The sequence below is a fragment of the Ambystoma mexicanum genome, chromosome 9, assembly GCF_040938575.1.
Source record: "Ambystoma mexicanum isolate Mex_15411 chromosome 9, UKY_AmexF1_1, whole genome shotgun sequence".
Classification (NCBI taxonomy): domain Eukaryota; kingdom Metazoa; phylum Chordata; class Amphibia; order Caudata; family Ambystomatidae; genus Ambystoma; species Ambystoma mexicanum.
The window spans coordinates 1,211,158,311-1,211,179,914 of record NC_090931.1 but is presented as its reverse complement, the minus strand read 5'-3'; the positions used below and the strand labels follow the sequence as shown (position 1 = coordinate 1,211,179,914).

The window sequence follows — 21,604 nt, the reverse complement described above, 5'->3', positions numbered from 1 at the left end:
TTGCGAGTTCTCCAGAGTCACAAACAAGTCGATCTCTGGGAAGCCCCATTCTGAGAAAACGTTGGAGACGATGTCTTCGTGTAGTCGCCATTCGTACTCTGTGGGTAGCAGGAAGTCTCTGCTGAATACGTCCGACAGAAGATTGAGTTCGCCATGAACATGTTGAGACAGGAGGAACATCTTGTGTCTGAGAGCCCACTTCCATATGTTCTGGGACAGTTTGGATAACCCTGGAGAGTGAGTGCCCCCTTGCTTGTTCAGGTAATACATGGCCGTGGTACTGTCTGTGAGGACTAGTCCCGTCTTCCCCTGTAACTGTGTCTGAAAGGCCTTCAGGGGTTTGAACACTGCTAACAGCTCCAACATATTTATGTGGTTGGATGCTAATGCAGGGGACCAAACAATGTGCACCACCTGCTGGAGGAGGGGAGCCCCCCCCACCCTGTGAAAGATGGGTCTGTCGTGAGAGTGGCTTCTACTGCAGGTTGGTGAAGGTCTTCACCTTCAAGAGATTTTCCCTCGACCACCACTGCAGAGAGAACGAGGGATGCCGAGAAAATCACTGCATCATCCGATTGTCCGCTGGCCTGACACTACTGGCTGTTGAGCCACTCTTGCATGGGGTGCATGCGCAATCGTGCGTGTGGGACTAAATAAATACAGGAGGCCATCATTCCTAAGAGTCGCATGGCCTTGCATACCGTCACCTCCCGACTGGCTACATATTGAGGTATTTGAAAAAGCATGTTTTGAACCCTTTCGTTGGAGGGAAAGACGAGGCCGTCTTCTGTCCGAATCGGAGCCCCCAGAAATTGTTTGACTTGGCTGGGGTCTTGGCTGGACTTCTTCTCGTTTATTGAGAATCCCAGACTGAAGAGTAGATCTATAGTGTTTTAGGTGTTTGAAAGGCATGTGCTGTACAAATTGCCTGTTATGAGCCAGTCATCGAGGTGTTAAGTGACTCCAATCAAGCACTCCCACTAAGTCAGTGCCTTGTCTGGGATTGCTCAAGGGAAGCCCTTATTTATATATTTTTATAGCAAGTTATACCCTGATGATAAACCCTTGTATAACACCCCTCTCTATGAACCCCCCCTGATCTCACTGAGCCAAGAAGTAGGTTTGTTTTGCAATTTAAAAGATTTATTGGAAAAATTAAACAATATGACAATGCATTACTTACCGTAAAAACATTTCTGATGATTGTATCTGCTTAGATTCGCATGCTGTGCATAGGTCCGACATCCAGTGGTCACTGCGGAGTATTGCATTTTGTTTTTCGTAGTCGAAAAGGGACGTCAACCGGGCGTGTCTGAAATACTATCCCTATAGTGACGTGTGTTGTACCCACAATCCCTCACGCGTCGAGGACCCTCTGTTTGTATTTTTCTGCCCTGAGGGAGCCTTCTAGACGTGAGTGAGTACAGAAAAGAGAGATATAAAAGGAAGTCTATGTTCCTTCCATCCGAGCGGGGAGGAAGGGTGGGCGCATGTGAATCTAAGCAGATACAATCATCATGCATTGTCTTCTGATGCTTGTTAATCTCCTTAGAATCACATGCTGTGCATAGACTAGCGAGCAGTACCCGGAGTTGGCGGTGGGTTATGAGAAGGAACAGTAGAGAAAAGATGTCTTAGTACTGCCTGACCCACCTGGGAGTCAGATCTCGAGTGTACATCTAGACAGTAGTGTTTTGTAAAGGTGTGCACAGAACTCCAGGTAGCCGCTTTGCAGATGGACTCAAGGGGAACATTTGCAATGAATGCTATGGACGCCCCCGTGCCTCGAGTAGAGTGTGCTCTAGGCTTAAAGGGCAGTTCTCTCTTAGCAAGAGTATAGCAGAGAGTGATGCATTGAACAATCCATCTAGAAATAGTGGACTTTGAAACTGCATCCCCTTCTCTTCCTGCTGCCACCGAGACGAAGAACTGATTAGTCTTCCTCAGTGGTCTGGTTCTTTCCATGTAGAACATGACCGCTCTGCGCACATCTAGTGTGTGCAGAGTTTTTTCTCCCAAGTTGGAAGGATTTTGAAAGAACGTTGGCAGTTCTATAGACTGGTTTACGTGGAATTTCGATATGAACTTCGGAGCAAACCTTGGGTGCGTGCGTAGAACCATCTTATCTCTGTGAACTGTAACGAAGGGGTCTAAAACAGAAAGAGCCTGTAGTTCACTTACCCTCCTGATGGAGGTGATAGCTATTAAAAGTACCACGTTAAGGTCCCATCCGGGAGCTGGGTCAGCTATCGGGGGGTGTATTCTCTTTATTCCCTCCATGAAGGCCTTTATAACAGGGATCTTCCACCACGACACCTTGAGTTGGGAAGTGGTGTATGCAGAAAGTGCCACCAGGTGGACTTTAATGGAATTGAACACTAGACCTGAATCCAACAAGTGGGTCAGGTATAGAACAATATGTGTGGGAGAGCAGTCAATTGGGTTGATGCCTTCCCCTCTGCACCAGATGACAAATCTCCTCCACTTGCTAGAGTAGCAGTGGCGAGTGTTAAGTTTTCTGGCTTCCCTGGGAATGCAAAAACAGAAAAGAGCAGGAAAACTCTAAACTCTGGACCAGAGTATTATGGTGTCACAGGAATCCGGAAAAGTTTGTCAAAATGTCGAAAAAAAAATGTCGACTTTTTTTTTCAATGCATTTTTTTTTTAAATGGGGGGGTTCCCCCCCCAACCCCCCCCTTTTTTTTTTTTTATTTTTCCCTTTTTTTTTAACTCCCGAACCCCTAAAATAAATATATAATTAAAAAAAACGAAAGTCGACATTTTTTTTTTCGACATTTTTGTCTGTCGACATTTTTTTTCTCGATATTATGACTGTCCACCGTCCATACATCTCTGCGGGAGCAGTAGATGTCCGAATTCTATGATCTCAGGAGCCAAGCTGCTAAGTTCATGTTCTGGGGGCATGGATGCAGGGTCCTGCCCTTGTTTTGTGACAGCATGATGTACGGGCAGGGGAGTTTCACTGGGGGAGATAGAGACATCTCCATCAAGTGCGCGAACCATGGCTGTCGGGCCCACATTGGGGCCACCAGTATCATGGTTACTTGTTCCTGGTGCATCTTGTGCACCACCTTGTTGAGAAGGGGAGTCGGGGGAAAAGCGTAAACAAATTTCCCTGACCATTGCATCGACAGACCGTTCCCCTTGGATTGGTTCTGGGGGTACCTGGAGGCGTAACTTGGGCATTGTGAGTTCTCCAGGGTTGCGAATAGGTCTATTTCTGGGAATCCCCATTGTGTGAAGACGTCGAAGACAATGTCTTTGTGCAGTCGCCATTCGTACTCTTCGGGCAGGGGGAAATCTCTGCTGAGTTTGTCTGCCAGCAGATTGAGTTCCCCTGGTACATGTTCTGACAGTAGGAACATGTTTTGTTTGAGAGCCCACTTCCATATATTTTGGGCCAGTTTGGACAGTCCTGGAGAGTGGGTGCCCCCCTGTTTGTTGATGTAGTACATGGCTGTGGTGCTGTCTGTAAGGACCAACACAGTTTTGCCTTGTAGGTGTTCCTGGAAGGCTTTTAGCGCCTTGAACACAGCTAGTAGCTCCAGTAGATTTATGTGTTTGGATGCTACGTTCGGAGTCCACACTCCGTGAGCAGTCTGATGGGATAGGTGAGCCCCCCATCCTGTTAGGGATGCGTCTGTGGTTAGAGTGGCTTCCGCCGCGGGTGTGGCAAAGGGTTTCCCTTTTTCCAGGTTTTCCTTTGTCCACCATCGTAGCGAGAGAACCAAGGCCTGCAAGACCAACACTGGATCGTCCCATAATCCGCTGGCCTGACACCACTGGCTGTTGAGCCACTCTTGCATAGGGCGCATGCGCAGGCGCGCGTGAGGTACCAAATAAATAGACGACGCCATCATGCCTAGCAAGCGCATTGCTTTGCGTACCGTCACCTCTCGACCGGCCACATATTGAGGGATCTGAAACAGCATGTTTTGGACCCTCTCATTGGAGGGGAAGACAAGGCCGTCCTTTGTTTGAATTAGAGCCCCTAGGAATTGTTTGATTTGGCTGGGGTCTAGGCTGGACTTCTTTTTGTTGATGGAGAAGCCCAACTGGAACAAAAGGTCTACAGACTTTTGGGTATTGGAGAAGCATTTTTCGTAAGAATCCCCTGTTATGAGCCAGTCGTCGAGGTAAGGGTAAACTGGGATGGACAACCTGCGCAGGTGGGCCGCTTCCACTGCCAGTACCTTCGTGAATACCCTTGGTGCTGATTCTATTCCGATGGGTAGCACTCTGAACTGATAGTGTTTGCCCTCTATCATAAACCTGAGGTATCTTCTGTGCGCTGGCAACATTAAAATATGAAAGTATGCATCTTTCATGTCCAATGTTGTCATGTAATCTCCCTGTGATAGCAGTGGGATCACTTCCTGTAAGGTCACCATACGAAACTTCTGGGGTTTGATAAACCTGTTCGATGGGCGCAGATCTAATACAGGGCGCATGGTTAGATCCTTTTTGGGTACAAGGAAGGACACTGAATAAATACCTTCCGTTACCTGAGATAGAGGCACGACCTCTATGGCTCCTTTTTCCAGCAGTAGTTGTACTTCTTGGAGAAGGATGGCAAGGTGTTCCGGTGTCATGCGTCGTCCCCTCGGGGGTCTGTATGTTGGGGAACTGTTGAATTCGATGCAGTATCCGTGGGCTACGGTGGAAAGTACCCAGCGGTCTGACGTTCTTCCCTCCCATGCTGGAAGAAAGGATGTTATCCGGCCCCCGACCGGTGTTGCATGGGAGGGGACGCAAATCTTCGTGTCACTTGGTGTTGTTGGGGGCTTGGGAGCATCTGGGGGTGGACCCCCCGCCCTCTCCCTTTGCCCCTGCGCTGTCCTCTTTGGCTGTACTGCCCACTATTGGTCTGGTAACTGGTGGCAGGGTACTGTTGATGCTGATTCTGCTTTTGGCGTTGGCCACGTAAAAAGCGTGTGTTGCCATAGCCGCGTCTGGTAGTGGGCTTAGAGATCTGGTCAAGAGTTTTGATAGTATCGAACTCTTTTTTAGCCATTTCCAGAGCCTCATCCAATGCCTTCCCGAAGAGGTTTGAGTCTTCAACAGGTTTATTTATTAAAGACGCCTGTGTCTCCGGTTTGAACCCTGAGTTGCGCAGCCATACATGGCGTTTTAGGAGCATTCCCTGAACCAGGGAACGTCCCGCTGTCTCAGCAGCATCCAGAGAGTTCTTTACAATACTCTGGTTGACCTGGGTTCCTTCGCCAATAGTTGAAAGCAGGCGTGTACGTAGTGCTTCCGGCGCTTCTTCGGCGTCCTTGCGCAGTTTGGCCCACTGCGCATCCGCGTAGCTAGCTAGCAAAGAATTGTTGTTCGCAATTCTTGCCGAAAAGGCAGCCGAGGATGTGACTCTTTTAGCAAGGGCATATAACCTCTTGCCCTCCTTGTCAGGTGGTGCCTCACTGGTGGACAGCGGCACCCCAGCCCTCTTCCTTGCATTTGTTACTACAAGGGAATCCGGAATGGAATGTCCCCTGATGTACAGCGGGTCTGAGGGTGAAGGAGTGAAAAGTTTTTCAATCCCTGGATTAACTCCTCTGATTAGTGCGGGTGTGGATAGCAAAGGGATGATTCTTCTCTTAACTGAAGCGAGGAGGGAATGGTCTGGCTGACTGGGGGTTTCTCCTTAATTACTCTTTCCACAAAGTCTATTTCCGGAGAGATCTCCCCAGTGTCCAGTTCGAATGTGCTGCTGCTCTGCGCAACAGGGCATTGAATGTGGGCTGATCGTCAATGGGAGACGTGTTTCTAACAGGTGAATTGTCAGGAGGATTTAGGTTCAGGACATCAGTGTCCGAATATCCTGATGGGGATTGCCAGGGATGAGAAGGTTCTTCTTCTGGATTTTCTCCGAAGCCTTCTCCTACCATGTCTGGGCTGTCTTCCAGACCTTCCTCTTGGTGGTTCTGTCCTTCTTCATTGTCCACAAAATCATCCTCCTCTTCTAAGTATTGTTCCTCACCAGTGAGGTCATACACATTATGGAAGTCTAAGGCTGTGTCCTGCCTCGGGTATTTGGCCCTGGGGTCCTCCTGAGGCCCTTCTCTTGTTCTCTTGGGAGTGGGAGGGTTCTGGGTGTTCATAAACCTCTCCTTTCCATGGTTTCATGGGGTACCCCTGAGCGGTCTAGCGGGGGTAAATTAGTGTTATCTTGCTGAAAACGGCTCGACCTCTCCCACAACGTCGAGGAAAGTGTCCCGTCGCCCTCCGAAAAGCCTTCCGGTGTGCTGGGGGTCCCCCCGACTGAAGGGGGTAGTCCCTGTTTTTCTTCGGGCTGTTTCGGCGTGTCTTTCGACCTTTGCGTAGCGCTCAACGTGTCTTTCGGCGTACGCTTCTGGGCGTCGGCTACAACGATCCTCGCCAAGCTCTCTGTGACTCGTTTGTCAGCGGAGGGCTGTGGTTTCGACGTTACGGGTGTCGAACGTTCTACGGCAGCGTGCACTCTCTGCTGGTGCGCGCCGGCCGATGGTTTGGGTGCGGTGCCCTTATTTGCCGAAAGCCCAGTCGCTGGTCGCGGCTGCGAGAGGGGCTTTGAACCCGAACGGTCCGAGGAGGCCGCCGGTGTAACCTGCGTCTCCTTGGGCGCTGATGCTTCGACGAAGAAGAGCTATGGGTTGTGTGCGTCAGTGTCGCCGGGGTGTTCATCCCCATAAGCAGGGCGTGAGCGGAGCCCGTCTGGGCCGGGGACAGACGACGAAGAGCGCGAGCGCTCTTTAGAGGGGTGTACGACTTCCGTAGCGGAGGTCGTGTTATCAAGTTCCTCGTCACTATCGGTGGTAGCAGCGGCGGGTGAAGACCCGGCCTTCGACATAGCGTAGGCCGCCCACCTCTTGACCCTACGGTCTTTTAGAGTCTTTGGCTTAAGAAGCCGACAAGCCGAGCAACCCTCCTCTACGTGATCGAGGGGCAAGCAGCGGTTACACCGTGAATGCTTGTCCTTCCAAGTAAACTTGCCCTTACAAAGTGAGCAAAACCTAAAGGGTGTCCTCTCCATAGCCGAGGCAATAAACCGCGATAACTACCCCAAGGGAAAGGAAGGGGAAAAGGAAAGGCATTCTCAGAAAAGGAATCAGAGATGTCCCACGACCCCACTCTCCCTACTGTATTTGGCCTGCGAGGCCAGGCCACGTGTTCGGCAACGCCGAAGGATCTCCTCCGCTCGTCCCCTCCGTCGAAGATCTTGCTCGGCGGAGACAGCTTCACAACTGCGTCGAGGGAGGGATCGATATATTAAATCTTTAAACAGGAAAAAACGACCAAAGGTCGAGGAGATGGAATCTGCAATGTCTCTCGAGGAGCTCTGCGTAAAGGCAACCAGTAGCTGGGCGGAAAAAAACAATCTGAGGGACCTCGACGCGTGAGGGATTGTGGGTACAACACACATCACTATAGGGATAGTATTTCAGACACGCCCGGTCGACGTCCCTTTTCGACTACGAAAAACAAAATGCAATACTCCGCAGTGACCACTGGATGTCGGACCTATGCACAGCATGTGATTCTAAGCAGATTAACAAGCATCAGAAATATATATATGTATCACACTTTGATAATAAATTAATATTTGATAGCACCCTTATGAATATAATGTTGATCAACAATAGATAATCTGACACTAGCACACTTCTTTACAATCAATGAGGAGTTAGTACAGGAAGGATAAGGTAGCAGAAAATACTTTTATGGTTTCAAGGAAAAGCAATGAGGGAAAAATGCAGCACAGAAATAAACTTGATATGATTTCAACAAACGATAATATGATCACTTTTTCTTTGACAATTCCCTCCCCCCCTATGCAAGATAAGGAGATGGAAGGAGAGCACACAATTCTCAGGATACAAAATGCAATACAAATTTCCAGTTCCCCCCAGCGAGCCTAGAGGAAAACAGGTATGATTTTAAAGCAGGCAAGATCCTTTTAAATGTGGTGGCAATGAAGTGAAAAATATGCTGAAAATGCTTTTAATTCCCTCTAGAGGTTCAGCGTGAGTGAGAGATACTTTAAATCAGTTCAGGTCAGCCGTAGCAATGATTCAGGGATGGTTATCAGGTTGAAAACGGGATTCAGTAATGGAAGCAAAAGACAGATATTTTTACACGTGGTTGAAATGAAGCAAACTGTCAATTTGCGGCACTTTTTTCCGAGTGCGTCGATCGCGATTACGGAGGAACTATAAGGAGTGGCAAGTCGGTTGTTGAAAAGCTTATAATCTTAGCTTTAAGACAAAAGTTAAACCACGTTCCTAGCACCTACGATTCCAAAGATACGGACGATTTTATGAAGGTCGTTTTTCAGAAATTAAATAATGATTCAAAATGGCAAAATGACACTTTTACAGGTTTAAAATCAGAGAAGGGACACACGATTCTATGATGCAGTTCTGGACAGGTTAAAATGGTTTGGATCAGATTGTTTTAGACTAAGAGATTGGTTCTGGCGCAGTTCTAGCTGAGTACTCACACTCTAAAGTTGAAATAGGCCATCAAGGTCTGATCAGGTTTAGACTGGACTCCTGGCGGGTGGTTCTGAAGTCACAGCTCTCTGGGTCAGCTCCGCTCTCCACTTCACAGCGGTCTGGTCTGGGTCTCTCTGGTTCTGGTCTCTCTGGATACAGCACTGCTTTCTGGGTCTGCTACCGGTTCTGGCAAAAGTTCTTGGCAAAGAATCCAACAGCTCGCCCGGCTGTAGAATAGTTTGGTTGGATTGCTGGATTCTGAAGGCCTGCTGAGAAGAGTTCTGGATGTTCCTTCTAGATGTTGTGTGGTCCGGCAAAATGCTCCGCAAGAAAATGGAAAATTAATGTCTTGCCTGTCCAAGCAGTCTCTTTTTATGTGTTCTGCAAGTGGGTGTGTGCGTGGGTTTAAGTAAGCCTGCCCCTCGCAACTTATCATTGGCCAAGCTCTCCTCTCTCCCTTGATTGGGGGAAGGAATGGAGTGTCATCAGGCATTCATTTTATGGCATACAGAAAGAACACTCCCCTTGTCAATTTGCACCCAAATCTATTTTTGATCCAAATACATATTTATCTATGTACCATTTTTCTAATAGTATATGTCCAGTTAACATATTTTCTATAGCACCAAACCATCCGATCCCTGTCTTTGTAAGATGGCGTGTCCACTTCTGACAGTATTCTGCCCTTTTCATCCAGATAACGACCTCTAAACTTTTCCAGATTTTACACAAATGTGCACAAGGAATATGGTTATCAGATGATACAGTGTCAGATTTTTAACATACATACATTTGGAGTAACAACCTATTTTCCGATACTACCCCCCAGAACATACCACAGAGTCCTAACACCTCTTAAAATGTGCACAGAAAAAGAATGATATTTATATAATTTTGACAAGTCCGCACTAAGAATTATCCATCTTTTTAAAATTATGCTCTGGCCCAGAGGGGTGTGGTTTCCCAAAGCACATGGTGACATTTCTGGTTTGTCCACTTCCTCCAGCTCAGATTGCTTACAGAGGCACTGCCCCTCCCAATTTCTCCCAAGAGGAAGCTATTTATGACCCCTCCCTAATTTAACATTTGCCTGAGCCAAGGAAGGCTCATTGTTCTGTTTCCCTGCTCCCAGGTGCTCCTCCCCTGATTCAATCAGAGAGGTGTCATCTCCTTTTGGTGGGGGCAGCAGAAGGCAGCCAGGCCTGGGAATGCAGTGGCTGAGCAAGTTTCAATTCCTGTCGGGGGTAGTTGCCAGGCAGAATTCAATCTCTTTAAGCCAGGCTTCAGCTAAATGTCACTTTTGTTCCAGTTTTCTACATCCAAATCAAACTTACAATTTTTACACATGCAGCTAGAATGCTGATTCTAAGTTCAAAACTATCACATTTAACAGTTGCAAGCTATGTGACACTGTAGGTCACTCATTTATTTTAAACATTGAAATTTTAGTGGCTTTCAGTCCAATTTAACTTAAGCTGCTGACATCCACAGCTCAGCCAGTTTCATTATGAACATTATTTTAGGCTCTTTCGTTTCCCAGATTTTGTATGCACACAAGACTTCATTCTGCCAAATGTCTGCTGTTGTTCAGTGAGATTTTGGAATATCTTGCAATGTTTAAAATCGGCATTTTTAGCTTGCATTTCAGAGAAAGGTGATTTCAAAGCGTTTTTTGAGCTAACAGGCACTGCTGTTTTTCCTTTGGCACCACGTTTCACTCATGGCGCTTCTGGCCCATCACGCTCGCACTGGTGGGTGGTAGGTCAGGCGACCATTTTGGTGTGCGCAAAACTGCGCGGTTTTCCGGGATTCTGGCGCAATGTGGGCTTTTTCGGCCATCTTGGATTTTCTGAGCCCACAGCCCCAAATGTTGCAGCATAATAACTCGGACATGGGTCAAAACCCCTGACGGAGGTCAGGATAAACTGGGATGGATTGCCTGCGCAGGTGAGCCGCCGCTACTGCCGGCACCTTTGTAAATATCCTTGGGGCTGAGGCAATGCCGAAGAGAAGGACCTTGAAATGATAGTGCTTGTCCTCTATCATGAACCTTAGGTATTTTCTGTGCGTTGGCAACATTGAAATATGAAAGTATGCATCTTTCATGTCCAATGTTGCCATGTAATCCCCCTGTGTTAGTAGCGGGATTACCTCTTGCAATGTTATCATTTGAAACTTTCATGGTTTAACTAATTTGTTCGCTGGGCGCTCGTCTAGCACAGGGCACATGGTGAGATCCTTTTTGGGTACAAGGAAGTACACAGGATAAATACCCTTGTTTTACCTGTAGAACGGGGACAACTTTGATTGCGCCCTTTTCCTGCAGGATCTCCACCTCTTGCAGTAGTATCTTGAGATGATCCGGTCACGAACGCCTGTTCTTTGGAGGCCGGTATCGAGGTGGTCGGCTGACCTCGATAAAGTAACCGTGGGTGACGGTCTTGAGTACCCACTGGTCTGTGGTAATTCCCTCCCATGCATTCAAGAATGATGTTAACGGTCCCCAGAGTGGGGAGGCATGGGAGGGGACCCGGATCGCAAGTCATTTTTGATTGGAGGCCGGGGAGCATTTGGGGTGGTACTTCTACCCCTCCCCTTGCCACTGCGCTGTCCTCTAGATTGATATTGGTTTGAGGCAGCTGACCCCTGTCCTGAGGACCAAGTGTTTCTGGCTCCATACTGATTGTTAGGGGAACGAGTGAAAGATTGTCGCTGAAAGGAGCAGCAAGAGCTTCCACCTTTCTGCTGAAAGGGCCTTCGAGTTATCTGTTTTAAGGACTTCAAAGACTTGTGTTCTTTCTTCGCGGCTTCTATTGCTTCATCTACCGCTTTACCAAACCGGTTAGATTCCTCCATCGGTTCGTTAAAGAGGGGCGTCTGAGTTTCCGGTTTGATACCCGAATTTTTCAACCATACATGCCACTTCAATAGGGTACCTTGGACCAACGTTCTCCCCGCTGTCTCTGCAGAATCTAGGGTATTCTTAAGAATATTACGATTCCCCTGCCTCCCTTCTGACACAACGCCAGCAGGCGTGACCGTGTTGGTTCAAGGACCTCCTGCAGACCTTCTTGGAGCAGATTCCACTGAACGTTGCTGTAGCTGGCCAACAACGTGGTATTGTTGGCAATTCTGGTGGAATAGACTGCTGCTGTTGTGACACGCTTCCCCAGGGCATACGACTTCTTGCAGTCCTTGTCCGGTGGTGCTTTGCCCGTGGACGAGGGTACTCCTGCTCTTTTCCTAGTCGTACTCATCACTAGGGAATCTGGTGTGGCATGTCCCAGAATGTAGAGAGGGTCTGTAGTTGTGGGATGAAAAAGCTTCTCAACCAGTGGGTTCACAGCTCTGTTTTGCGATGGTGTTTGCAAAGAAGGAGCGATACGCCGTTTAATGGAATTCAGTAAAGGTATAGCCTTGCTTGCAGGTGGTTTCTCCTTCAGAATATCCTCCACGAAGTCGGTGTCTAGCACTGCCTGTTGCGTGGCAATCTGAATATGTTCAGCAGCCCTTTTCAAAATAGCATTAAATGCCATCTGATCATCTACGGGAGACGCCTGTCTTATAGGAGATGGAGGAGGGTCCATGCCAAATGTGTCTGGTTCAGGTGTATTTTTTGCGACATACATGGTGCATTATCCACTGGCTGCTCATTTTCCCCAAACAGGGTCCTGGTCAATAGGGTCCTCAAAAGCATCATCTTCCTGAACATACAGGTCCTGAGGATCCTGCCCTGGGTCCGTCAAGTCAAACACCTCCAGGCAAGTGGTCCTTTGAAATTTAGATACAGTAGGGTACAGGTCTTCTTCGCTAGGCCTCTTAGGTGTAGTAAACGTTTCTGAAAAGTCCACAAGTTTGGAAAGTCTATCCATACACCCCTCAAAACTGTCTCTGGTCCATAATGAGGAGCAAGAGGAGCCTAGAGGGGGGAAAGGGCTCTTCTTGGGGGCCTGAGTGCTTAGTGTGTCATGTTTTATCTGACAGAGTTTTAGCCAGGGGACCTTCGGAATAGTCTTCCTGCCTTTCTCGGCATGTGGACATATCTCGCTACCTGTCTTTAGGCCTATTAGCCGCCGAAACAATCTTCGCGAGACTCTTGCATATGTTCACTGTCTCTGGGAGATGGTTCGACTATTCTAGTGGCTTCACCATAGTCTTCGACGTTGTCAGAACTTTCTGCGTCGGACGCTCTGAAAAGACGTCTCGACGCTCCTATGAATCTTGGTGCTGACGCCCTTGTCAGTAGAAAGCCCGGACGCATGCAGTTTACGCAGTTGCAGGGAGAGTTGCCAATGCTGCGTATCGGCGTGTTCCATCTGGGAATTCGACGTACCCGCTGGGGTCTTTGACCGTGCCGACAAGTCCGTCGAGGCAGTTTGGGGTGTTGTGTGTTTACCTTGGTGAGTAGCGTGTGCGCCCCTGTTGCCGGGGGGTGCAATCCCCATAGCAGAACCGGTGGCCTGCCTGCCAGGGCTGGGGACGGACGACTCAGAGTGTGGCCGAATACAGGTCGATGGCATCTGTGTCGGAGCCACGGCTGTCGTTCAGTTCCTCATCACTCTCTGCGCCTATGTCGGCGGGGGAGCTACCCTCGGCATGCATCATGGCGTAGGCCGCACACCGTTTAACTTGCCGTTCTTTAATCGTCTTGGACGCAGGAATTGGCAAGACAGACAGGACGCCTCATGGTGATCGCCAGGGAGACACCTATTGCACCTCTGGTGCGTGTCCTTCCAAGGGTACTTGCCTTTACAAGAAGGGCAACATTTTAAAAAGGTGTCCTGTCCATAACTCAGGTTTAGAGCGACAGCAAAACCAAAAGGGCAAAGAGGGGAGAAGGAAATACATTCTTGAGAAAAGAAATCTGCCCGGACCCCACTCTCCCTACTGTATAGGCCGGCTGGAAGGCCCAGGGTCGACAGCGTCGACCGGATCACCAGCCGCCGAGTAGTCGTCCACAGTCTTCGGCAGCGGTAGATACGTAGTCATCGATGAAGGGGACGAAAATATAAACAACCTGAGGTCATGGACAAAGAAATTAATTAGCAATTTGTAAGAGCTCTGCATAAGGTGACAAGCTAGCTGGGCAGAAAAAAAAAACTATCTGAGGGACCTCGACACGTGAGGGATTTTGGGTACACTACATGTCCCGTTAGGGATAGTGTTACAGGCAATCCCATGTCGACGTCCCCTTTCGATCCTCGAAAAACAAGATACAATACTCTGCGATTACCACTAGATGTTGGACTATATGCACAGCATGTAATTCTAAGCAGATTCACAAGCATCAGAAACGTGCTTATTCGGAGAGCACTGGAAATCTTGTCTCCGGTTTCTGCCGCATACTTCGTCCAAAGGTAATTAGCACCGCTCTCTTTTGAGCCCACTTAGCAGTATGTCTGTCCATGGCTCACAATGATCATTTCGAGACCCCCTTATGAAGGCACCCCGCTTCCACCCTCCCACCATCCCTCACGGTCCTGGAGATATGCCCTTCCCCAGACAACCATGGCAGCGACCTGCATTCTGTCCACACACTGTTTATTACCAACATGCTACCCACATCACGGTGCCTTGGCAAGTCAGTGGTCCCTCCCGCCTCCTCTCACCCACAATGCTTCTCTCCCAGAGCTCAGCGCACCCAACCTGCCCATTCTCGCCGCTCCAGCTACCAGCCGGATCCTCAGCTTGCAACGCGGCCTGACAAGCATCTGCTTCTAGAGTCATGTGTGCATAATTGATCCAGTGAACTGACCCACAATGTACCTGTTACTGTATAAAAACGATTTGCCTCTACTCTCCTGATGTGGCCACAGCACTCCTGGTGCGCCCCTTCCAGTGGTGACCCCTCCCATATTGCACTGTAATACTTGGCTGCACACCTGAAGTAGCCCCCCTTACCATGAGGTGAGGGCTTTACCAGTCTGTGTACCTTCACTTGGAACTTGGTTCTTTATACCGTAACTATAGTAGCTACCTCTTGGGATTACCTATTCCTTACATTAGCCTGCTGGTTCAATGCCACACCTCTGTGCTTTCACTTAGACCTAGCTGGCAGGGCTTGACCTTTTTTCTCTCCAGAGATGCTAATCATCATGTGTTGCACTTCACAACATCTTTTTAAGAAGGATTGACACATATTAAGCCTGTTACCCTATCACCTTCAACTGTAACTAGCGCCCTGATGATTTGGCTCTGTTCACCTGTATACCTGGTGTAGAGACATGGCTTTGCCAGTTTGTGCACCTACCCGATTTGTCTCTGTATACCTGATGTAGCCGCCACCCCCCTTACCATGAGGTGTCGCATTGCTAGTTTATGCTCTCCACAAACACAATTTTATGCTGTAACCTGTATGCTTGGCCTTGCACTTTAAGAATGTCACTTCACACTAACAATAACTAGTGCCCTGACGCCTGAGGGTCTGGCACGCTTCTATAAATGCAAAAATAAATAAATATTTTGTCATTTATGCTCGTCTGTACATATGAAGTAGCCCCCAGTACTGTGAGGAGAGGCATGGCCAAGTGTGTTTTTACCACCCACCAGCAGGTTGTAACCCTTCTATTGCCATGCACTTTATGAACTATACTATGTCCTTTCTGTAACTAGCTCCTAGATGCCTGAGGGCGTTGTGCACTGAAATAAATGCAAAAATAAAACTATCAGCACTGCTCTTCATAGTCACAGTACCTGGAAGGATAGTGAACCAGGAAGGCTTCGAGACGAGTAGCCTAAGAAAAGACAGGGGAAGGGAGTCATTCCCCCTGGTGTTTGTGACCATTGTGATAAAAGCCAAGGGAAGGGAGTCATTCTCTTGGCATTGTGAGAAGCTACGAAAAGACCAAGAGAAGGGAGTCATTTGCTTTGCCTCTTAAGATTATTCAGTTGTAACATTGCTTATTTGTGAACATTGTGAGAAGCCTGTGAAAGACCAAAAAAGGGAGAGATTCTCTTGGTACCAAGATTTTGAGTCGCAACTTTGCTTTATTGTTGAATTGAGACTCTGGAACTTTGTGTGCTGCATTTTAAAAGAACTGCAACCTGGGGAAGCGAACAATTCCTACAGAAGAAGGGAGCCAATCTACTGCACTAAAAAGAATCAACAACCTTTTAAGTTAGTTATAAGTGTAAGGGAACGAAATAGATTATGACATGGGACGGTGGACCTTTAATTGTGAACATCCTGACATAGCCTTAGTATTGAGTTGAGGCAGGAGAATCTCTTACTAATATGGTCACATAGGGTTTTTCCTTTACTTTTCTCATGAATAAAAGTCTTTAGAAACAATCATGCCACTTGTGTGTTGGCGTTCTCCTTCCATACCGTAACCATATGTAAAAATCTATGGGCATACAAGTTCATAAATAATTATTAAAAGAGACACTACATTTTAGAGTAAAATTTACAGATGAAATCTCTTAACAGCCATATACTAAATTTGGGCTATAATTAAATTCATATGAATCTGTGTCATGAAACCAAGCTACTTCTCACTGATGAATCAACGAGGCTGAAACATGTTTGGGGATGCTTGTGGTCTTGTGCAGAAAGGATGTGACCAAGCAGGGCTGGGATGGCCCTTTTTGGGTGGGACCGAGCCTGATTTGCATATGGTCTTGTCCCTTCTGTAATGATATATGTTATGACATTTATAACGCACCTATACACAAGTGTTTCAAGGCGCGACGAGGCAAGGAAGGGGGAACAAAGGGAAGCCAGTCAACGATCTTAGTAGGCCAGGTGACATCGAGATCGTGCAAGTGCAGGGCAGGCGGGAGGGAGGGGAAAGTGCTAGGGGAAAGGGGAGGGGCAAGTGCAGTACATGGAAACACACAGTAGAACAAATAAATACAAATAAATTAAAAAGGGAGGCTTTCTGGTGGCAAGGGCAAGGGCAATGGATAGGCATTCTGAAAAACGATGGTCTGGAGGGTTGCCCAGAGGTGGGCCCGTGGTTATGATTTGTTCAGAACCTTCAAGCCATTAACTTTTGGTTTTGCTCTGTGTCATGAAACATCAAATAATAAGTATGACAAACAACAAAACAGTAAAAAGCTTATTATTGAACAATTTGTACCTGAAACCTAAGCTGCATGCCACAGTATTAGGGTGCACTAATCGAGCTTTGCCTTCATTGTGCGTTGTGAGGCAAGGCTGAAGAGGGTGAGAATATTAGCGCTTGGTAAAAACAGATCCTATCACCGTTCGTGGTGGGTAGACAGTGTACGCGCTTCTCACGCAACGTATTAACCTTATGAAATTAAAATCTCACAGGAGATGGTGTGTGCATCAGAGAACAATAGTCAAAAGGCATTTACGTTTAGGACCACATGCATTCCTTGACCAACTGCAAATAAGTGTTTTTCTTCCAGCTTACGATACCAGTCACAAATATGTTCCGGTCATACTGGTGGCTTGCCGATACTGGTTTACTTATTACACTTGACTGCAAGAGCATCATGTATTTCAGACATCCAACAAACACAGCAACATAACTTGAATACAATTAGCACGCAATTGCAAAATATTTGCCTTGGGAAGTTAGTCCTATAGTTGGGTTTCAACAGGGCATATCATACCCTCAAGATCACTCACCTTTTCCCATGCCATGTTTTAAAGGCTCATCTTGTCGTTTTTTTCAGATAAAACTACAAGTCAAGGAATTCAAAGGAAAAAAAAACAAATTGGGGTGACCTCTCATAGAAAATGGAAACTTGAGAGCTGTACACTGTCCATGTTGATTGTGCTAGCCAAGTTCCACTACTGACCACATTATGAAAAAGGTAAAGGAAAACATTGCAGCTGCTCCAAATTCAGGCTGCCTGAATGTAACTGGGACTAGAGTGCATTCTCTTCTAGAAGCCAGACTTCCAGTTCAAGACGCCCCGTGCAGCGCAGGTCAAACTGAGGCTTCAAGCCCAAGAGACCTTCAAGAAACACTAGACAATAGCCCAACTCATTACAGAAACAGTGGCAGAACTCACTGCTCCTCTTCCAGAGGACACAATCTGCTGCAGAACCCTTGCCATCTGCAGACTTCTTACTCAGAAACGCCATCAACCCAAACATTGGAATATGGAAAGCCAACTTTCTTGGAGGAAGACATGATCTGCCCCATAGCATTACCCAGCACCAAATAAATGGACAGAGGCCTGAGACAGAGACCTGGCCAACCTCCTTTAACCACTAAAAGAAATCACACAAGATGACAACTGCCTCAATCACAAGGTTCTCCAGATAGCAGTTATCAGGCCCACAGATAGACACGACTTCCTGTAAACCTTAGCATTCTACGCAAAAAAGTGCCTCACCTCCCCAACCTCTTAGTACCCACTGACAGGCACTCTGCAACATCCTCATTACTTGCTTGGGCATAGACTAAGAAAGACTAGAACAGTTTGCATCGTTCCTGGGCACACAATAGTGGCTAGCCATAATGGCAAGTAGAAATCCTATACACATTCGGAAGACTGCGAATATCCTCCAAATGCAAGTAATCACTTATTGCATTTGTAATAAGACTTCAAATGTTCACTGGTTGGAGAATACCACGTTGATGCACCCTTGAGGAGAACCGTGGTGAACATCATGGGCAAGCTGTGGCCTTCTAGGGATGACTGGAGAAACAGCAGAAAGCGTGCCTCGTCAATGATCACACAAACATGGCACTAATGTGCAGTTGTAAAATAACAATGAGGTCCAGCAATGTTACTGAACCGCAGCAATCTTATTTGTTAATCCATCTGATTATCTGATATTTACACTCGTTCACTACTGGCTGAAAGGAAACTATTCATGTATTGTACAGTTTGGAGGATACGGCTTTGATAGTCTGACATTTTATTAACTTTTAAAAGTTGCTTCTAATGTTATCTATGGATCTTTAAGCCGGGTTTGATGTTCTAATAGGCCTTGATATCCAGCACACTACAAACTAGGTTACTACAAACATGCTCCCTGAATACACTATCTCAATAGCGATCCATATATTACCAATAAATCAATTTAAAAAAGGTGAAACCCTGGCTAGTTGTATTCCGAAGTGAACAACATACATTCTTTCCTGAATTAAACAAACATTGCAATCCGAATAATCCCTTAATTGCTGCTGGACCACTCCTTTGCCCACCATTTGCTTCGCCAGACACGGATAGGGGGCTAGCCGTGACTCAAGAGGACATGATGATGAAGGAACTGATGTTTTGCCAGCAAGAAATGGATTTTTTACATGTGCTCGCACAGTCACCATAAGTATTCCATCACATGTATTCAGTAGGGAACTTTATTCCTCGTGGGGCATCATTTATGATCCACTAAGCAACTCTTTTCTATCAGCAGGCTAAGTGAAATGTTTGCAATTTAGTATGTCTAAGCTGTTTCAGATGACACTACAAGAAAATAAGGAATTCTTACCCTTAGATCAATGACTCGGTTGTCCAGTCTTGTATCCTGATTTACGGTGGCCCTTCCTTCCTAAAGGATTGGCAAAAAGCAAAGAAGCACAGCATGAGATCATATGAAAGGACTGATGCCGTCTGCTTAAAAAGCAGAACATACTACAACAACATTGCATAAGCACTTAAAGCACGTGTGATCAATAGATGGATATATCTTTTTGTATCGTCAATATAGGTTTTTTTATTTGAATAGATTTTTTTTTAATCGGGTGAACAATCAAAATGTATAGCAACGTTTATCTAACAGCACTTCCAAGTCATCCTAATTCACAGTTCAACTTGTTAATCATAACAATCTCAATAAAATAGACATGTTGTAGAATCCTCAGCAAATGTGCATTTGAAAGGGACCACAGATGATGCATTATAGCAGGAGTCCGACACCTCCAGCTCCCCAGATGTGTTGGACTACAATTCCCATCAGTTCTACCCAACAGTCAATGGCACAGGATCATGGGTGTTGTAGTCCAAAACACCTGGAGAGCCACAGATTGCAGACACGTATTATATATTAATCTACCTTTTCAGGGTATTTTTCCGCGTATACTACTTTAGAAGGTCATTCAGCTTGGTGGAGTGGGTAACAAAGTATCATTCATTATAGTTTAATTTGCAGTACCACCGCAAGCCGATACACAGCATATGCTCACAGGAGCATTCTTGGGATATGCTTCTGCTTCCCTGATCATCTGGAGCGCTTTATTTGAGAACAGTAAAATCACACTGAATCCAGCCGCTCATTTTCCAAGCAAACTGGGTTTCTTTCACCGATCTTTGATGAACGCTGTACAATTGTGGGCAATTGAATCCTGCCAAGAATGGTTTGTATAGAAATGCAACGAATGAGTGGGTTGTAACAAAAGCTAAATCGCCCTTTTTCCACTATACTGATTACTCGCCCAACATCCTCGCTCACTCTCCAGGTGAGGATTCATTTTGTCTGCACGCTACAAGCAGCTGGTATTAAGTAACAAGGCACCCGCTTATTTAAAACAAAAGCATCATCCGCAAAACGTACTCGCTTGCTCGAATTGCAAGATTCAGAAGCGAATGTAGCTAGCAGCCTTATGGTGAGTCGAAGCTAAAAGTTCTCTGCCTTGATAGGAAGCAGTTCACAACTGCAGTCTACTGTACACACAAAATATCCACAAAGCCAATAGTTTAGCTCTTTTATAGGGAAAAAAATAAAGATATCCGACTGGGGAAGGCACAAACATAATGTACATACAGATAACACATAGGCCTAAATGCACAAACGGCAAAACACCCGAAATACTGTGGGTCACATGTCAAGACACGACGAGCATGGCATTTATGTGTATGTTGATTGCCATTGGTAAATCACACTTCTGCAGTAGTGAGTACATCCGTCAACTACAATGAGCCGTGGGAGTTGCTGCTTTAAACCCATATATGTTGCGAGTATGGGGCGTAGCAGTGGTTGGTGGCAACAGTGGTCGGGAAGTTGCCCATCCTGACGTCATGGCATGTTAGAAAATATGTGACCCCAGGCACTTACAAATTAAGCACTGCCTGTGCATCACCAGCAGAGGACAGCCCTGGAAGGGGCTAGGGGAGCCACACACTCTGATGAAACCCCTGGAGGTAGTATAAGAAGGCCCCGAGTGGATACAGCTAAAACAAGAGTAGTAAGAAGACTGCATTTCAGCCTGGAGGAAACGTGCATCATGATTGTGGGAGAAATAAGGTTGCTTGCTCGGATCAAGAATTCATCACCATGCCAGGGAGAAACCCGTAAGAAAAGTGCTCTCATACTTACTGCGTAACATAAGCCAAAGCCAAGGCTGGTCTTCCATCTTCCTCAGTAAAAGGCTGTGGCTCTCTGTCCAGAGGGGGGACAGGGAAAAAGCACACACTGATGCTCAAGTTCCAGCATGGACTGCAACCCAGAGACAGGCACACATCATATGGCAGACACCCAAATCACACACAGCAAATGCTCGCGCTCTGCACAGTTGCACAGGGAACTCAGGTGAACATGGGGAAAGCAGAGCAAAGTGTTCATGGTTTGGTGTGCTACCGCTGCCTTATGCCAACATGGCGGGTGGGGTGCTTGGCTCCGGAGCAAGGTCCGATCCATATCAAAGAAAGCACCCGCAAGAAAATACAAACAACGACGGCCTCAGAAATGGGGAGCACGTTTCATCACCGCCCCATTAATTATGTAGTGCAAAGCGAGAGGTGGAAATAAACCCAAGAATCAGTACCTTCATTGTTTCACTCATTCAATCAACACCTACATAAAACGAGACCAGGCTCTCGACTTGGGTGTTGGGATGACGTTCAGGAAAGCAAGTGGTGTTACTGTGGAGAGAGGTGGAGAAGGAGAACCCAACAGCAGAACCTGAATTGGCCAAGCCAAAAAGGCCAGACAGTGACAGGGAGACATGCAGGAGAACCATTAAAATACAAAATAAAAAATAAATAAAAAAGAGGCCCGCTCTCCATTCAATTTCCAGATACAGGGAGGCGTAGAAACCTTTGGACAGATCTGGAATCCATTTTCGGAAATGTATTACCGAGTGGCCTATTATGCCCAGAGCTCGCCTCATCACTTGTGCTGAAAGTCCAGTGTAAGTAAAAAGATGGACGATGGACACGAAAATAAGAAATAATTTGTCAATTGC

At 46.8% G+C, this 21,604-nt stretch overlaps 1 protein-coding gene across 1 annotated transcript in view; it reads right to left on the bottom strand.

Annotated features, from left to right (window-relative positions):
* DARS1 (aspartyl-tRNA synthetase 1) overlaps positions 1–21,604 on the bottom strand; it is a 985,274-nt gene that overhangs the window by 426,546 nt on the left and 537,124 nt on the right. Inside the window, exon 9 of the mRNA XM_069616538.1 lies at positions 18,913–18,972. Coding sequence (XP_069472639.1) covers positions 18,913–18,972 — 60 coding nt within the window. The remainder of the gene's footprint in view (positions 1–18,912; positions 18,973–21,604) is intronic.